The sequence below is a fragment of the Rhinopithecus bieti genome, unplaced genomic scaffold, assembly GCF_001698545.2.
Source record: "Rhinopithecus bieti isolate Rb0 unplaced genomic scaffold, ASM169854v2 scaffold_47995, whole genome shotgun sequence".
Classification (NCBI taxonomy): domain Eukaryota; kingdom Metazoa; phylum Chordata; class Mammalia; order Primates; family Cercopithecidae; genus Rhinopithecus; species Rhinopithecus bieti.
The window spans coordinates 297,714-315,647 of record NW_016819498.1 but is presented as its reverse complement, the minus strand read 5'-3'; the positions used below and the strand labels follow the sequence as shown (position 1 = coordinate 315,647).

Genomic DNA, 17,934 nt, shown 5'->3' with positions numbered 1-17,934 from the left:
CCGCCCGACTCGGCCTCCCAAAGTGCTGGGATTACAGGCTTGAGCCACCGCGCCCGGCCTATTTATACCTTTCTTTATGGTGAAATTATCTTGGCCCTAATTTTGAGTGAAGTGGCTATGAAAAATGACTACTTACTAGTTTAACTGAGCAATATTAGATTTTGAAGATTAGATATCAGATGGATAACGTCTAACCAACTTACGGTGGATTTGTTTGGATTTAGAGAAGGCAAGTAAAACTAGATGAGTGTTTGGCACAGGTTTAAGAAAAATAAATACTGTATAAGCAGTTACCATTAAGTTATGAAGGGATGAAGGCAGATATACAGAATAGTCCATCGTTACAGTTAACCAGTTCATTTATGAAAAAGCAAATATTATTCTGAAGTTAAATTTTAGTTCAAGAACTGTCAAGTGAAGCTGCAAGTACTTCTGGCTATGAGCAGTCTAGTTTACTCTCATCTTGAGTATTTCATTTGCTATACTTTCCCCTGGTTTAAAAGTGAATATTGTCCTGATAAGGCCAAGGAGGCAGGAGGCATAAACCTCCAAGTTTATATGAGTTCACTGTCTCAGTAACTGGAGGCTAAGACTATTGGTTTTCCTCAGGCTTATGTGCTAATATTTAACATTTACTTTATTAATGGCATCATAAGGAAATCAAGGTCCAGAGAGGAAAATTCACACAGAATCATTGGTTGAAACTGGAACAAGAGCTTAAGAACTAGGACAAGGACTCACTTTCTACCCTTAATAATAGGGTGGCAGTTGGGGAGGAATTTCCTATTCTGATGTGATTTCCTAAGTCATAAATTAGTAGCTACTCAGAGGCAGTAGAATCAATGTAAGAACAAAATAAGCACAGAATTTTAATTTTTAAGGAAATTGAGGATATAATTTATTATGGCTAAGTATGAAATAATAGATAACATTTATTATCCTTAATTCTGGGCCATATACCTGCTTTCTATACATTATCTCATTTATTTTTATAACAGGTTTATGAGAGGTAGGTATTATTACTCATATTGATGAGAAAACAGCTATAATACAACTAGGAAGTAGCAGAACTGATACTCAAATTCAGATCTGTCTGACTCTAAGCCCAAACTGTAAACCATTATATGCTCTACTGTGGCTTTCTTTTTCAACCTAACATATATTTTCAACCTAATGTATCTTTTTAAAGAGGAAATAGGGTATAAGAAAACCCATCCAAAGCTTAGTCACCCTTTTGATTTTAAAAAAAAGAAAAAAGTGTTTTGAATTGTTATCACTTTAATATTATACATTTCCAACAGTTGGAAAGTATTTAGTGATTATTCACTCCCTCTAAAAATTAGTGAAATGTAGTCTAGTAGCATCTAGCCTTAACCTTTTATTTTATTTTTAAACAGAAACATTGTTCCTTTCATCTTGAGAGATTACAAGAATCACAAAAGGTCACTATACAGATATCACAGGTTAGAGAGATTGTACCCTTTTCTGGATAAACATCATAAATCCAATGGTACAGGCCTTATGTATAAGAAGGGATTGAAATTGACTTTATTTCCAGTAACTAAATTGCATTCCCACATACCCTAATCCTCTAATAAGTGAAGTGACTCTATCAAGTGTTACAGTTAACTTCCTATTCTTCTGAAGCATGAAGGGAACTGGAGAAAACATGTAGCTTTGCAGCCTTTTATGACTTGCTTTCTAGAATCATTTATGACATTATGCGAAAGTATGTTGGTATAGCAAAAGTCCTAAGTGAAAACAGCAGGTTTTCTGTGTAGCGCAGAACCAATAAAATACATGCAATGTTAATGAGAACATGAACATTAGGACTGATAGAATTGTAGATCTTATGCTCATTTTCATGGATAAACAGTTTACAATTTTAAAATTACCTTTTAAAAATCTGCATTTAAATTGAGCAATTTAGTTTAAAACTAGATGACTCTTGAAACTTTAGCTGTTAATTCTATACTTGTTACTAAATGGGATTCTTCTATCTAAACTAAAAGAAGACCCAAGATCTGTGCTTTTTGTTACTCTGATATAAAATGTTTATTATTATAAATCAATAGACAGAAAAGTATAAATATATGCAAGCAGACAGCCTTTTTATAAGCACTTTGGAAATGCCCAGAAATAAAAATCACAGCCGTGGTCTTCAGAGAGCTTTAAACATAGTTGGATAGAAGTTTGCCCTGTTTTTTTTTTTTTACTGGGCAAACTTAGATGTTCTCTAAACTGTGTTTTGAATTGCTTAGCCTTTCTATAAGAAAAGAAGAACCTCCCTCTCATGACGAGAGACAGTGCTTATTGATGGCCCTTTGGCCATGTATTTTTTTTTTTTTATTTTAGAAGTCATCTCATGAGTTGTAACCTAGTTGCCTCTTCAGTTAATTTTTCTCTGAGTAGTTTTGAAATTAAAGAGGATTTCTACTGCTCCAAGTAATGAGATTATAGTTTTCCTTTCTTGGTTATATAATATATTGATTATTTTTGATGAGTTTGCTTTCTGTTATTCCTTGGAATTTCTTTGCAGATTAGTTCCTAAACTTTCAGAGAAGTTGGATAGACTTCTGGACTTCAGAATTTCAGAAAGCTTAATAAGAAAGTATCAGGTGGAGACATTGCCTGAAAGTTACTCCTTTCCCATATATGTATATATACATTTTTTTGAGATTTGGGAATTTTATTTTTACTTGTACATATCATACTGTAAGTAGTCACACATGTATTTTTAAATTCCAGCTCAAAATTACCTAGTGCTCTGCTCTTGTTTGTATTGTTTGTTTGCATTTGACTGCTTTACTATGATCTAGTAAATATTTAAATATTCCATTCTGGTCATGTGTTTAAACCAGTACACATTGGCCTTTTTATTAAAAAAGAAATGTTGATTATAAATTCATACATACATTTTTATGTTGGTCTCCTGTATTCACTTGAGGCAACTACACGTTGTAAAGTAAGTTATAATTTTTAATGTTACTGGACTAACTTTATAAGTATCTGCTCAAAGAGATGCTATTGTTCTTTTTGATAATTGTTGCTGGCCGTAAAGTGCTTTGGAGGGTTATTGAACTCATGAATTGGTTGTGAAAGCTAATTTCTGACGGAAACACCCAGATTTTGGTCTGTCTGCTGCTTGTGTTTTGATGTAAAAGTATTTTAGTAAAAATTATTTGAAGTGTTAAGCCACTGTGTTGATAAGTATGGTGTATGGTCATTGCTGCCTACCTTGTAAAGACTGAAAACAATTTGTTCTTTTCCCAGTGTAACATTTTTTTCCCTTTAGTTCATACCAGAGACAACGAAATGAGGGCAAAGGAAAGAGTAGATTAAGGAGTTTAGGTAGTTAATCCTTGCAGTTCTGTCTGTATGAAAGGGAAGGCTTAGTTATTACATATAAACAAATAATATCTGAATGTATGAGCTTATCTCAGAGGTATTTATTAATTGAATTAGATGTGTTCTTAAAATATACCAATCTAATTATCAAATGGCTTTCCCCCCCCAGTTCTGTAGAAAATATTCTCAAAACACTCGTGAAAAGCTGCCGACCGTAAGTAGCTTCTCAATTTATAAAGCCTCTTGTTGTTTCTGTGGGCTTTTCCACATCTTTAGTATGGTTTGAAGAGGAAATGAAAAGTATAAATAGTTCCTGACATTGTGATGTTAGTCACTGAGCACAACATACCATTTCCAGTTCGTGAACTGAACTTCTCAGATTTCATTTAGAGATTTAGAAATTTTAAAGTCATCCATTGTAAAGTAAGAATACCGTATTTTACATAAAATCATCTTTATTTGGAAGCATTTTCTAGAGTATTGTTATTCAGATAAAAAATGAGTAATGCCAATAAGGTGGTTCATAACTTTTTTCAACTATGTTCTGTAGAATATTTAAATATCCCATATTCTTTTCTTTTTATTTCAATATTTTTTGTAGAGAGTGGGACCTTGCTGTGTTGCCCAGGCTGGTCTTGAATCCCTGGCCTCAAGCAGTCCTCCCACCTTGGCGTCCCAAACCATTGGGATTATAGGCGTGAGCCACCACTCCCTGCCAGTTATCCTATATTCATATGATTAAAGATAAGTGTGGATAAAATTAAATTTTAATTTTTTTGGTTATCTCTTTTTTTTTTTTTTTTTTTGAGACAGAGTCTTGCTCTGTCGCCCAGGCTGGAGTGCAATGGCGCGATCTGGGCTCACTGCAAGCTCCGCCTCCTGGGTTCACACCATTCTCCTGCCCCAGTCTCCCGAGTAGCTGGGACTGCAGGCGCCCGCCACCTCGCCCGGCTAATTTTTTGTATTTTTAGTAGAAACAGGGTTTCACCGTGTTAACCAGGATGGTCTCGATCTCCTGACCTCGTGATCCACAGGCCTCGGCCTCCCAAAGTGCTGGGATTACAGGCGTGAGCCACTGAGCCCAGCCGGTTATCTTTAATTTTAATTAAAGCTCAATTTTATGTACTTGAACTTTTTTTGGTTGTTATCAAGTTATTCTAAGACTGTTTAGATGGTATGGAATCAGTGAATCCTTTTTGGCGAAAAGCCATGTATTATATGCTTGTAATATTCATCTTAAATACATATTTAATAAATCAGATATTTATTGCTGACCTTCTGTATTACTCAATGTTGGGCAAATGTATTTGCGGAATATGAGATACCTGTCTCTCAAGCGACGTGAGATTCACCCTGAGTCACAAGCACCAATGAACGGTGTCATTTTATGCGAGGCAGTTACCCTCTTGGCCTGTGTTTCCTCACTGGAAACTTGATTATCACTTCAATACTTACTGGCTCATAGGTAATTCATAGAACTCCCAAGTTTTCATTTTGGATTAGTGTTAACAGTTGACTCAGAAAACTTACTAAGGGGAATTGATCCTTGATATGTGATATCTTTGAAGGTGGAGCATAGTTTGTTTTGGTTTTTTTTTTAAATTCCAACCTTTTACACAAGGACCTGACACATAAATGCTTTGTGAACTCAACAGAAGTATTCTTAGAAATATAATCTTATTTTTCACGTAGAAGATTGCAGTATGATTTTAATTAACACAAGTATATGAAGATACAATAGGATTAATAATATGATGTGTGGGCCAAGCCTATAAGTCTATTTGAAAAAGTTTTCCAACTTACTTGGAAAGAATCAGAATTGTTCATATGCTGTTTGTATTTTAAAGCTCTTAAGGCTGGATGCGGTGGTGCTCTCCTGTAGTACCAGCTACTTGGGAGGCTGAGGTGGGAGGATCACTTCAGTTTAAGAGTTTGGGTCCAGCCTAGGCAACATAGTAAGACTCTGTCTTTAGAAAAAAGAAAAATGCCTGTTAAGATGTATTTAGCAGTTATACATGTATCCTCTTTATTTACCTTTGTTTTGTGTGTATATGCACACTTTGGATTTTAATTTTGTAAATCTACTCCAGGGACACTCCTGCCCATTTCCTACAGTTACGGAATATCACAGCCTGTAGACCAGATCATGTAGTCCTCTTGTATAGGGGAGGACTCTGTGTTCCAAGGAAGGTAAATGGTTTATTCAACACGCCTAGAGATTGCTGGGCTGATGTTCTCTTTCTCATCTACTGGTAATCCTTTTCCTATTTAGACTGGATTCTTTATGACAGGATTTTTTTTTTTTTTTTTTTTTTTTTTTTAAAGACCGAGTCTCGGTCTGTCGCCCAGGCTGGAGTGCAGTGGCCGGATCTCAGCTCACTGCAAGCTCCGCCCCCCGGGTTTACACCATTCTCCTGCCTCAGCCTCCTGAGTAGCTGGGACTACAGGCGCCCGCCACCTCGCCCGGCTAGTTTTTTGTATTTTTTAGTAGAGACGGGGTTTCACCGTATTAGCCAGGATGGTCTTGATCTCCTGACCTCATGATCCGCCCGTCTCGGCCTCCCAAAGTGCTGGGATTACAGGCTTGAGCCACCGCGCCCGGCCGACAGGATTTTTTTTCAATTGCTGTTACATAGCACAAAGGAAGTAAAACAAAAACCCTGTTTACTTTTATAGGTTACTTGAGTGATTCGTATTTTATCTGAGTTTTATCAACTTTATAGTGTTTAGAAAAATTCCCTTAGACAAGAGGAGAATTTACTTTATGCCAAGTATAATGGAGAATTTTATTTTATTTTATTTTTTTGAGACGAGTCTCACTCTTGCTCAGGCTGGAGTGCAATGGTGCAGTCTTGGCTCACTGTAGCCTCCATCTCCTGGGCTCTAGTGATCCCCCAACCCCAGCTTTCTGAGTAGCTGGGACTATAGGTGTGTGCTGCCATCATGTCTGGCTAATTTTTTGTAAAGACTTGAGTTTTGCCATTTTGCCCAAGCTGGTCTTGAACTCCTGGGCTCAAGTGATCCATCAACCTCGGCTTCCCAAAGTTCTGGAACTACAGGCATGAACACCTCGCCCAAATGGGGAATTTATTTTAGTATTGTGAAAATGTGTGTTAGTTTGGACATTTATATACTGTGTTACATCCTATGATATATATTCTCCTCCTCCCCTGGCCTTTTGGTAAGTTATATATATTGCTGTTGTAGAGCTTTTAGCCAATAATCAGATACATGAAAACCTTCTTCTTTTATTAGATATTTTCCGGCAGATGCCACAGCTGAGATGCTAGAAGAATGGAGACCTTTAATGTGCCCTTTTGATGTAACCATGCAAAAGGCCATCACTTACTTTGAAATATTTCTTCCTACCTCCCTTCCTCCAGAACTTCATCATAAAGGTTTTAAGTAAGTATATGCATATCTTGACAAATTCTAAAAATACAGCAGGAAATACAGATATAGAAACTAGTAAAGCAGTAACAAGTAGAAAAATCGTTTTGCAAACTCAGCCATTATTGTACTCCGAATTTATTATACTTGAAGTGTGTTAAGGCTAAAACGGTTATAAGATTGAAATTAAAGAGATGACACCCAAGTAAGATGAGGGCTTTAAGAAATTAAAAGAATTGCCAGAAGGGGTAATAAAAGGAAAACAGATAAAAGGAGAAAGTCAGGGAAAAGGAAGTAGAAAATTGAAAGCAATTGTTAAATAAGAATGGACAGTACTTAGTAATGAAGCAGAAGCTTAATTTGTGAGATCAGATTTCTTAAATCATGAAAGGAATATTCAGACAAAAACTCCTTTATTTTATTAAGTTTATAACTTCAGTATTATTTTTTCTAGTTATGTAGTTATCAGTAACAATAGATTATAAAAAATACAAAGGATACCTGGCATTGAACCACTTTAAAGTCACTTGCTATTCATAACAACATTTTTCTTCTTTAGACTTTGGTTTGATGAATTAATTGGCCTTTGGGTTTCGGTGCAAAATCTCCCACAGTGGGAGGGGGTAAGTATCCCTTTTTTCCCCTATAGTTTTGTTTTTCTTTTCTTTTCTTTCCCCACCCCCCCATACTTTTTAAATTTGGAGATAAATATAAGTAGATCATTTGGTAAGTAACTTGAAGTTCCTTAGGATTGGCTGTTAGCCCTGTTATGATCAGTTCCTTCTCAATTTTATATTATTTTATTTGTTGTATTCTAACAAAAGTATATATTTATTTTGGTTTTATCAATATTTAGGAGTATACACATGTATTGTAAAATGCATGAAATGTAAGATCCTGTTGTTTGCTTTCTTTGGTACCTGTACTGTCATGGTGCTAGATGTATAGTGGATATTTTCAGCATATTTGTTGGATTAAACTTTTCTGTATTCATTGTGGATGGTGCTTTGTCATTTTACTTTTTAGGAGCATTTTAACTGCAGCTGATTTTAAATGTGTGACATGAATCAATTTACATTTGGAGGTTTTTTTTTTTTTTTTTTAACCAAGTCATAAACTATTTAAGTAGATTGCACTAATGATTGCTGAAAAGAACAAATGGAGGAGGGGTGTGATTATGACACTTAAACAACAACAACAACAAATGTATTAACTTTGTCCTTTTTGTTTACTTTCAGCAACTAGTCAATCTCTTTGCTCGATTGGCTACAGATAATATAGGGTACATAGATTGGGATCCATATGTACCAAAGGTAATTAACATTTTGGGGGAAAGCCCAGTCATGATGGTAGGCACCTGTAATCCCAGCTGCTCAGGAGGCTGAGGCAGGAGAATCGCTTGAACCCAGGAGATTGAGGTTGCAGTGAGCCAAGATCGCACTACTGCACTCCAGCCTGGGTGACAGAACTAGACTCTGTCTGGGGAAAAAAAAAAGAACATTTTGAACATAAATACAATAGCGCCGACAACAGTTCTATGTTGTAAAGGAGAAATGTTTTTTCTATGCCAGTTCCAAGTGGCACATAAAATTTTCTTTGATAATTAGTAAAAACATAACAAATAATTTACAGGGCTGGGTCCAATTACCTTTTCTAAAGGTAATTAGACCACATGAAGGTATCATAAATGTGTTTTCTTATGCAGGATATGAACTATGAGTATCAAAAGTAATTTGGAAAGTACTAAGTATATTATCAAGAGCATCGTACATTTGTACCTTCCAATGCATTTTGTGTATCATATTTTGTTGCTCCTCTGCAGTGTGGCCCACTTTTTAGGTCACATTATATATTTTCCTATAATAAATAAAGCTAGATGTTCCAGGTGTATCTTCAGTATTATTTCACCTGCAGTAGAATAACCTGTGGAGCTTCAGTAGGGCTGGGGTGGGATATCCTGGTGATTCTGATGCACAAACTTATATTAGAGCAAAGCTGGGGAGCAGCTGAATGCAAATGCTCTGTTTGCTTTTGCTTGTGATGTCTTCCTCTGTTGTTTGGCCATTAGAAACTAATTGAGGAAGAGAAATCGTTTCTTCCCACCTTTGGGCCCCTACCTATTGGTAATGATAGATTTGGAATATAAATTTAATTTTATTGTAATATAGTTGTTAAGTGATTGACTAAAATACAAATTCTTAAGGAAAAATCAAATCACCATTACAATTTTGAAAGGGAAAGCAATCTGCTAGAAGATACTTGCATTTAGGTTGGTGCTGTTGTGCATGCTTGACATGGAATAGGAGCTTAGGAAAAAGTATTCGTGCATTCGGGACAAGAAAGGAGTCAAAATATTTCATGTTTAGCCACTGTATGTGTGTTTTTGCCTTTTTATATTTAGCCATAAATAATCACATTTTGTCTGTTCTTTGGATACATGGACACAACTGCTTTATGTCCTTGTGCCTGTGACCTTAGAGTGTCATACAGCACATCTGTTGATATTTATATGTAATTTTTAAAGAATAAAGCAAGTTACCAAATACTATGTAATTTCACTTAAAAACCCTTGTGATAAAATGAGAATATCTTCAGTAATACTAATATACAGCACTTACTAAGTTAAAGAATTATTTTGATACCTGCAAATATCCTTAATTATTGTTTTTTCTTTTAAAAGATATTTACAAGAATTCTGAGAAGCTTGAACCTCCCAGTGGGAAGCAGTCAAGTGTTAGTCCCAAGATTTTTAACAAATGCTTATGATATTGGACATGCTGTAATATGGATCACCGCCATGATGGTTTGTAATACATTATATTTGTTTTCTATAGTTTACCCCTATTTCGTGTGAACCTTACAAAAATTCTGGATAGTCACAGAAGTTGATAACAGTGGCTTGGTTGGTGACGTGATTCTTGGATGTTTTCTGATGTCGCAAGCTCATGTTTATCAAATCCAGAATATAGTAGCACCATTTTGAAATCTCCCTAACCAATAGACATTATAAATTGAGTCATAAATCTAGAGTTTTGAGGGATTTGCAGTGTCTCACATTTTTACTGTCCGGGAACCAGACTTGTAACCCAAAAGACTTTCCCAAGGTAGGATTACAACTCGGGATTTGCATGTGCTTAGACTCCGTTACTTACTCACTGCTAATGTTCACATGAAACATTATATTGAACATAAAGCTTACTAACAAAGTAATCTTTGTGAAGGGAGAGATGTGAAGGATTATTTTGTTGACATCATTCAAGGAAAGTGAAGACATATCCACAAACTTAGATTTCAGCGTCATCTTTCAAATAAGAATATTAGGATAACTTTCTATTATAATTTTCTAGCTTATCATTCATATATTGCTTCTGCAGCTATTTCTTCGTATTCCGTTTTACACATTAGCTTGTTTCTGTGCAAAAGCCAATTTTTTTAATGTAAAAGTTTACTTCTTAAATTTCATTGTAAGAAAACAAATTTAAGTCCCCTTTGTTTTGCCATTTTATTGTTAAACAGAAAATCCCATTTTTCTTAATCAGTAGGAGCAAACACTGAAGGATGTTTACTATCTTACATATGCAGTGAGTTGAAACTGGATTTTTGGGGGCTACAGAATTGGATAGTGATTAGTATTAGTTATTGTTTGAATGAGTTTTGCTCTGCTTTCTCACACAGTTCTCACTGGCAGCTTCATTTTGTGTTAAGTGTGAAAATATGGCCAAGTACTATGGCTCACGCCTGTAATCCTAGCACTTTGGGAAGCCAAGATGGGAGGATAGCTTGAGCCCAGGAGTTCGAGACCAGCCTGGACAACATGGCAAGACCCTGTACAAAAAAAACAAAAGTAAAGTAAAAAGCACGGGCATGATACCATGTGCCCATGGTAGTAGCTCCTCAGCAGGCTGAGGTGGGAGGATCGCTTGAGCCTAGGAGATTGAGGGCTGCAGTGAGCCATGTTTGTGCCACTGCACTGCACCCTGGGCAACAGAGGGAAACCCCCCCCCCCTTTTTTTTTGAGAGTCTTGCTCTATTGCCCAGGCTGGAGAGCAGTGGGGCAATCTCAGCTCACTGCAACCTCCACCTTCCAGGTGCAAGTGATTCTCCTGTCACAGCTTCCCAAGTATTTGGGACTACAGGCACCTGCCACCAGGCCTGGCTAATTTTTGTATTTTTAGTAGAGACAGGGTTTCCCCATGCTGGCAAGGCTGGTCTCGAACTCCTGATCTCAAGTGACCTGCCTGCCTCAGCCTTACATCAGGTTTTTTATGCCTGATGTTAGCATTCTTGGTAATTTTAAGATGCTAATCTTAGTGATAAATTTTAGTATCCAGGTTATTTGCTGCAGAACAGTAAAATACACTGTTTGCTATCCCAAGTTGACAGGTATTTTTTTAGTTTTTTATGTTGGTTCAAGTAAGCTGCCCTTATTTGTAGTAGAATATTTTGAGTTGATTTGCATGAAGTTCATCAGGGAATTGCTTTTGACTCTTATTTAAAGGTAGAATTGATTTTTGTCATCAAGTTGACTATAAACTGCGTTAGTGATTTACATATAGGCTTGGGCCTGTTGACCTCTGTTTTTACAGTATGATATGGGTACTGACATTTTACTTTTTTATCTGGACAGGGTGGACCAAGTAAGCTAGTGCAAAAACACTTAGCTGGTTTGTTTAACAGCATCACATCTTTTTACCATCCTTCAAATAATGGGCGCTGGCTGGTGAGTAACTTCATTTTGCATTATAGGGCTTGGAATTTTAAAGATATGGTCATCCTTGACTATTGCCTATTGTGTGACCTATAATACATTTTCTGTCCTTCATAGCTTTAGCTATATGTAAATGCTTACATTTAAATTAAATTACTGTGTTGTAGAGCACATAAATTAAATGAGACAATATCGGTGCGGTAACTGTTAACAACATGCCTCATTTTGCAAAAAAATGGTAACAAAAATGGCTTAGAAGCATGGAACCATCTTTTCAGTTTTATCCTGTTATCTGTTTTTGTTGTTTATTTAAGTTGGCCAGTTAAAATGGCTTTCATGTAATGGAAAATTTATGTGCTAGCAATTTTTTTTAGACTGGAATTTGAAACTCATTTTCATTATTAGGAATAATAATAGGAATTTATAATAGGAATAAATAATAGGAATAAAAGGAATAATAATAATTAGGAATAATTAATTGGTAACGTTTAATTCTGTCTAGTTGTGCTGTGCAGTTCTTTGTAATAAGATAATAAGAACTGTTATTTTAAAAATCTTTTCTCGAGAAGCTAGAGAGCAACCATGAATATCTATGTGGGAAAGTAGACCCTACTTAGAACTTTTTGCTTCTGTGTCCCCAGAACAAGTTAATGAAACTACTTCAGCGGCTGCCAAACAGTGTTGTTAGAAGATTGCATCGTGAAAGATACAAGAAGCCCTCTTGGTTAACTCCTGTGCCTGATAGCCATAAGCTTACTGATCAAGATGTTACAGACTTTGTACAATGCATTATTCAGCCTGTCCTCTTGGCTATGTTTAGCAAAACTGGTAGTCTAGAAGCAGCCCAGGCTTTGCAGAATCTTGCACTCATGAGACCTGAATTAGTAATACCCCCTGTACTTGAAAGGTAAGTGGTGAGAGTCTGAGCCATAGCTAGGTTTTTCTTTTGGTCTGTTCAGCTTGATTCTCTTTTCTCCTCTGTGGCTTCTTAGAGGAGAAGTAGGACATTTTAATATAATGATTGGTAACTTGATAAAGATTTATTGGAAAGAAAAAAATTGAAATGGGTAACACATCTTTTGGGTTATTCACACATTTTAGTTACGAAAATTATGTGCTTATGAATTAAGATCTGGCCTTTTTTTTTTAGATCAAAATGTTGAGTGTCATTAAGGATTGAGAACATGGTAGTGAAAGTGGTTTTTGGATTTCTTTCTTAGAATCAGTGATAGAGAAGAAAATTGTATTTGTTATTTTCATGTATTATATATTCAGGTGTGTTGTTTTTACAGAGTAAATTTTATTTTATTCATTTTGTTTTGTGTGTTGAAATGGTAAGGAAAACTCTTTACTTACCTAGCCACTGTCACAGAATAGGTGTGATGTACTTACAAAGAGAGAGATGGCTACTTTTTTTTTTTTTTGAGACGAAATTTTGCATTAGTCCTCCAGGCTGGAGTGCAAATCTTGGCTCACTGCAGCCTCTGCCTTCCGGGTTCAAGGATTCCCCTGCCTAAGCCTCCTAAGTAGCTGGGATCACAGGCGCCCGCCACCACACCCAGCTAATTTTTGTATTTTTAGTAGAGACGGGGTTTCACCATGTTGGCCAGGCTGGTCTGGAACTCCTGACCTCAGGTGATCCACTCTCCTTGGCCTCCCAGAGTGCTGGGATTGCAGGTGTGAGCCACTGCATCCGACCTACTCTTAATTTTTTGAGAGCAATTTTTAAAGTAATTTGTTCAAGAGTAAATTACTTAAGCTTTCTGTTGTACCTCTGCTTCCTCTACTGGCTAAACTTAAGCTTTATGATCTCTCTCTAAATGTTTTTGTCAAATATAGAGGAGGAATGTTAGTTTTTAGAACCCAGAAGGATCTAGCCATTGAGTTCCATAAAAATTTGTCCAAGGTCCCTAGTGGTAGAATTCAAACTATAGCCTCTTTCCTGTCTTATTGTTGAGACAGAATAAGTATTGGTCATATTTACTTGGGGAAGAGTACCATGTTCCAGGTCTTAACCAAAATGGACCTCCATTATCTATAATTTTCAGCTGTTTATGCTGCCTTACCTGCCCTCATTGCCATAAATATTCAAGTTAGACTGTACTTCATTTTCCCAATTTATCTTATTTTTACATACGCATCTTGGGGCATTGAAACTCTTCCAGCATATAGAACTTAATTAGGAAATGGAGTGGGGGAAGATAGGCAGTTTCCTGTCTGTCTTCAACCCCCGTATTCTTTGCTTCTTGGCCTCCACAGAGTAGCAGAAGCTAACAGTTAATGGCAGGGTCCCTGATGCTCCCTGGAGAGGAGGGACTTCATCTGTTTGCTTAGCTAAAATTTTGAAGTTTGGAGTGTTTTTGATGTTGCTTTTTTTTTTTTTTTTTTTTTTTTGGGGGGGGGGACAAAGTCTCGCTCTGTTGCCCAGGTTGGATGGAGTGCGGTGGCGCTATCCCGGCTCACTGCAAGCTCCGCCTCCCAGGTTCACGCCATTCTTCTGCCTCAACCTCCCCAGGAGCTGGGACTACAGGCGCCCACCACCACACCCGGCTGATTTTTTGTATTTTTCGTAGAGAGGGGGTTTCACGGTGTTAACCATAATGGTCTCGATCTCCTGACCTTGTGATCCGCCTGCATCGGCCTCCCAAAGTGCTGGGATTACAGGCGTGAGCCACCACGCCTGGCAGTTTTTGATGTTTCTTTACTTCCCCTTTGTTTTGTGATTTTCAGCTGATTAATTATGAATAGTGAGCTAAATTCTTAGTAGAAAGAACAAAGCTTATAAATAAATAGACCCATCACATTTTTCTTTAGTCCTAAAATTTTGGACAAATTTAATATCAGCATATTAAGTGATATTGAATGCTTGGCCAAGATAATAAACCAAATTGACAATACAATGACATTTTTTGAGATTTTCAATTGTAATTTTGTATACTGTTTTGAAGTGGCATGACCTTTTTAAATTTTTATTCTTTTATTTATTTTGAGACAGACTCTTGCTCTGTCACCCAGGCTGGAGTGCAGTGACATGCTCTCAGCTCACTGCAACCTCCACCTCTTGGGTTCAAGCGATTCTCCTGCCTCAGCCTCCCGAGTAGCTGGGATTTACAGGTGCCTGCCACCATGCTCAGCTAATTTTTGTATTTTTAGTAGAGATGGCGTTTTACCATGTTGGTCAGGCTGATCTTGAACTCCTGACCTCAAGAAGTCCACCTGTCTTGGCCTCCCAAAATGCTGGGATTACAAGTGTGAGCCACCATTTTATTTTAATAAAAGCAAAACTTTTTTAAAACTAAAAATGTAGGAAAAAAATTTTAGACGCTTAGTTTTACATCTCCAAGAAAGCTTCTGTTAAAGAGTTTGGTATGTTTTCTCCATTAAAAAAAAAAAAAATAAGTGACTAGTCTGGCTCACGCCTGTAGTCCCAGGACTTTGGAAGTCTGAGGAAGATGGATTGCTTGAGCTCAGGAATTTGAAACCAGCCTGGGCAACATGGCAGAACCCTGTCTCTACAAAAAAAAAAAAACAAAAAACAAAAATTAGCCGGGAGTGGTAACGTGTGCCAGTAGTCCCAGCTACTTGAGAAGCCAAGGTGGGAGGGTTAGCTGATCTGGGCAACGTGGAGGCTGCAGTGAGCTATGATCACACCACTGCACTCCAGCCTGGGGCAGAGTAAGACCCTGACTCCAGGGTTGGGGGTGGTCAGGGGAAAGAAACAGTGAGTATTTGTAACTTGTTATTCCACTGACTGACCATTAGATTAGTATAATATAGATTAGGACAGCTGAAATAAAGCAGTATCTACCAGTTGATGTTCTTTTGGGTTTTTTTGAGACAGAGTCTTGCTCTGTCGCCCAGGCTGGAGTGCAATGGCATAATCTTGGCTCACTGCAACCTCCACCTCCCAGGTTCAAGCAATTGTCCTGCCTCAGCCGCCGGAGTAGCTTGGATTACAGGCATGCACCACCACACCCCACTAATTTTTGTATTCATAGTAGAGACAGGGTTTCACCATGTTGGCCAGGCTGGTCTCAAACTCCTGACCTCAGGTGATCTGGCTGCCTTGGCCTCCCAAAGTGCTAGTGTTACAGGTGTGAGCCATCACACCCCGACCTCTACCAGTTTGTGTTCTTTTTTCACTGTGGAATTTGCATGGAAAGAGTTGGTAAGGTAGCAGGGGATTGGGGACATGTGCAATAAATAATCTGTGTATCTTTCCTTTATTTGTGTACAGTAGTGTCTCCCCTTATTGGTGAGGGATGTGTTTGAAGACCCCCAGTGCATACCTGAAACCATGGATAGTACTGAACCCTATGTATACCATGTTTTTTTCACATACATGCATACCTGTGATAGTTTAATTTATAAATTAGGCACAGTAAGAGATGAACAACAATCATAAAATAGAACAATTATAAAAATACATTGTTCAATATAGTAAAAGTTATGTGAATATGGTCTCTCGTTCTCAGGACACTGAAATACTTGTTAACCTTTGTTAACTGAAACTACGGAAACTGCAGATAATGGGGCTACTGTAATTCTGTTAACTTTGATAGCAGATTTTCACTCTTGAGTATTTTGCTGACTTATAAACCTTTAAGTCAAAGTACAGTTTATGAATTTACAATATTTAATGTATTATGGTATTATGCATATCTGTGATGGAGACTTTACAAATTCTGTTTTCAAACTTTAGAACGTATCCTGCATTAGAGACATTAACAGAACCTCACCAGCTCACAGCCACTTTAAGTTGTGTAATTGGAGTAGCCCGCAGTTTGGTATCAGGAGGCAGATGGTTTCCTGAAGGTCCTACACATATGCTACCTCTGTTGATGAGAGCATTGCCTGGGGTGGATCCAAATGACTTTAGTAAATGCATGGTGAGTATATTGATGATTATACACTCTATATTTAGGTAGGAGGCAGAGTAACTTCTCAGTGACAAAAGGTTGGAGAACTTTGTGCGTAAGCCTAATATAAATATGAAAATAAATGTTGTATAACTTCCTTATTAAAGTAACAATTATTTATTTATGTAGAGATGGAGTCTTGCTATGTTACCCTGACTGGAGTGCAGTGACATGATCTCGGCTCACTGCACTGCCATCTGCCTCCTGGGTTCTAGCTATTTTCCTGCCTCAGCCTCCTGTGTAGCTGGGATTATAGGCACACGCCACCACGCCTGGCTAGTTTTTGTATTTTTAGTAGAGACAGGGTTTCACCATGTTGGCCAGGCTGGTCTGGAACTCCTGACTTCAAGTGATCCACCCACATCGGCCTCCCAAAGTGCTGGGATTACAGGTGTGAGCCACTGCGCTTGGCCGACAGCTAGTTAATTATGAAGATTCTTAAAAGTGTTTAATTCTAAATGAGGAATACCCAGAGAAACGGTTGTGGGATTTTGATCAAGATAATTTATTAGGATAATTTATTGTAGTTCATGGTATACTTGTATTTCTGAATTAGAATTATGTAATGTTGAAAATCCTTTGTATCTTTCCACAGATCACATTCCAGTTCATAGCAACATTTTCTACTCTGGTGCCTTTAGTAGATTGTTCATCTGTACTACAAGAAAGAAATGACCTCACAGAAGTAAGGGTATTTTATGGTTATAAAAGGGCTAAGATGTTCTAATTATTATTGCATATGCATAGTAACACTTCACAGTTTAGAAACAACTTGGGAAGTAAAATTACTATTTCGTGACTAGAATGGTACATATTGGAGGGCCAGGACATCATTGGCAAGAGAGTCTACAGAGCACCCATCATAGGAGGTGGCTCAAAAATAGGCCGTTTCTATAAACTTTTGACATCTGGAGGTGTATTTCAGTTTTATGTCACTTTTCAATGTTTTGTTAAGCAAAAAATGGTGATATTTTATTTTTCCATCATCTTAGGTTAGTAATAAATCTGTCCAAGGGATTGACATCTAATGAAGAAAGATTTTCTGCATTTCTGTCTGGCTTTTTCAGAACTTCTCTCTTTCTTTCTTTTTTTTTTTTTTTTTGAGATGGAGTCTTGCTCTGTCACCCAGGCTGGAGTGCGGTGACATGGTATCAGCTCACTGCAGCCTCCACCTCCTGGTTCAAGTGATTCTCCTGCCTCAGCCTCCTGAGTAGCTAGGACTACAGGTGCGCACCACTAGGCCTGGCTAATTTTTTGTAGTTTTAGTAGAGACGGGGTTTCATCATGTTGGCCAGACTGATCTCGAACTCCTGGCCTCAAGTAATCTGCCCGCCTCGGCCTCCCAAAATGCTGAGAGTGCAGACGTGAGCCACTGTACCCAGCCCCCAGAACTATCTTCTTTAATGCAAGCATGTCGCCCAGGCTGGAGTGCAGTAGTGCCATCTTGGCTCACTGCAGCTGCTGCCTCCCGGTTTCAAATGGTTCTTGTGCCTTAGCCTCCCAGGTAGCTGGGATTACAGGCGTGTGCCACCATGCCTGGCTAATTTTGTGTGTGTGTATTTTTGGTAG

At 37.6% G+C, this 17,934-nt stretch overlaps 1 protein-coding gene across 6 annotated transcripts in view; it reads left to right on the top strand.

Annotated features, from left to right (window-relative positions):
- PSME4 (proteasome activator subunit 4) overlaps window positions 1–17,934 on the top strand; it is a 114,113-nt gene that overhangs the window by 31,695 nt on the left and 64,484 nt on the right. For 5 of the 6 annotated variants that reach the window (XM_017859043.1, XM_017859041.1, XM_017859040.1 and 2 more), the window contains exons 4-13: window positions 1,398–1,463; window positions 3,518–3,562; window positions 6,604–6,753; window positions 7,298–7,361; window positions 7,977–8,051; window positions 9,419–9,541; window positions 11,366–11,458; window positions 12,088–12,353; window positions 16,149–16,335; window positions 16,961–17,050. In XM_017859043.1, coding sequence (XP_017714532.1) covers window positions 1,398–1,463; window positions 3,518–3,562; window positions 6,604–6,753; window positions 7,298–7,361; window positions 7,977–8,051; window positions 9,419–9,541; window positions 11,366–11,458; window positions 12,088–12,353; window positions 16,149–16,335; window positions 16,961–17,050 — 1,159 coding nt within the window. The remainder of the gene's footprint in view (window positions 1–1,397; window positions 1,464–3,517; window positions 3,563–6,603; window positions 6,754–7,297; window positions 7,362–7,976; window positions 8,052–9,418; window positions 9,542–11,365; window positions 11,459–12,087; window positions 12,354–16,148; window positions 16,336–16,960; window positions 17,051–17,934) is intronic. The other variant, XM_017859042.1, reaches the window with a different exon arrangement.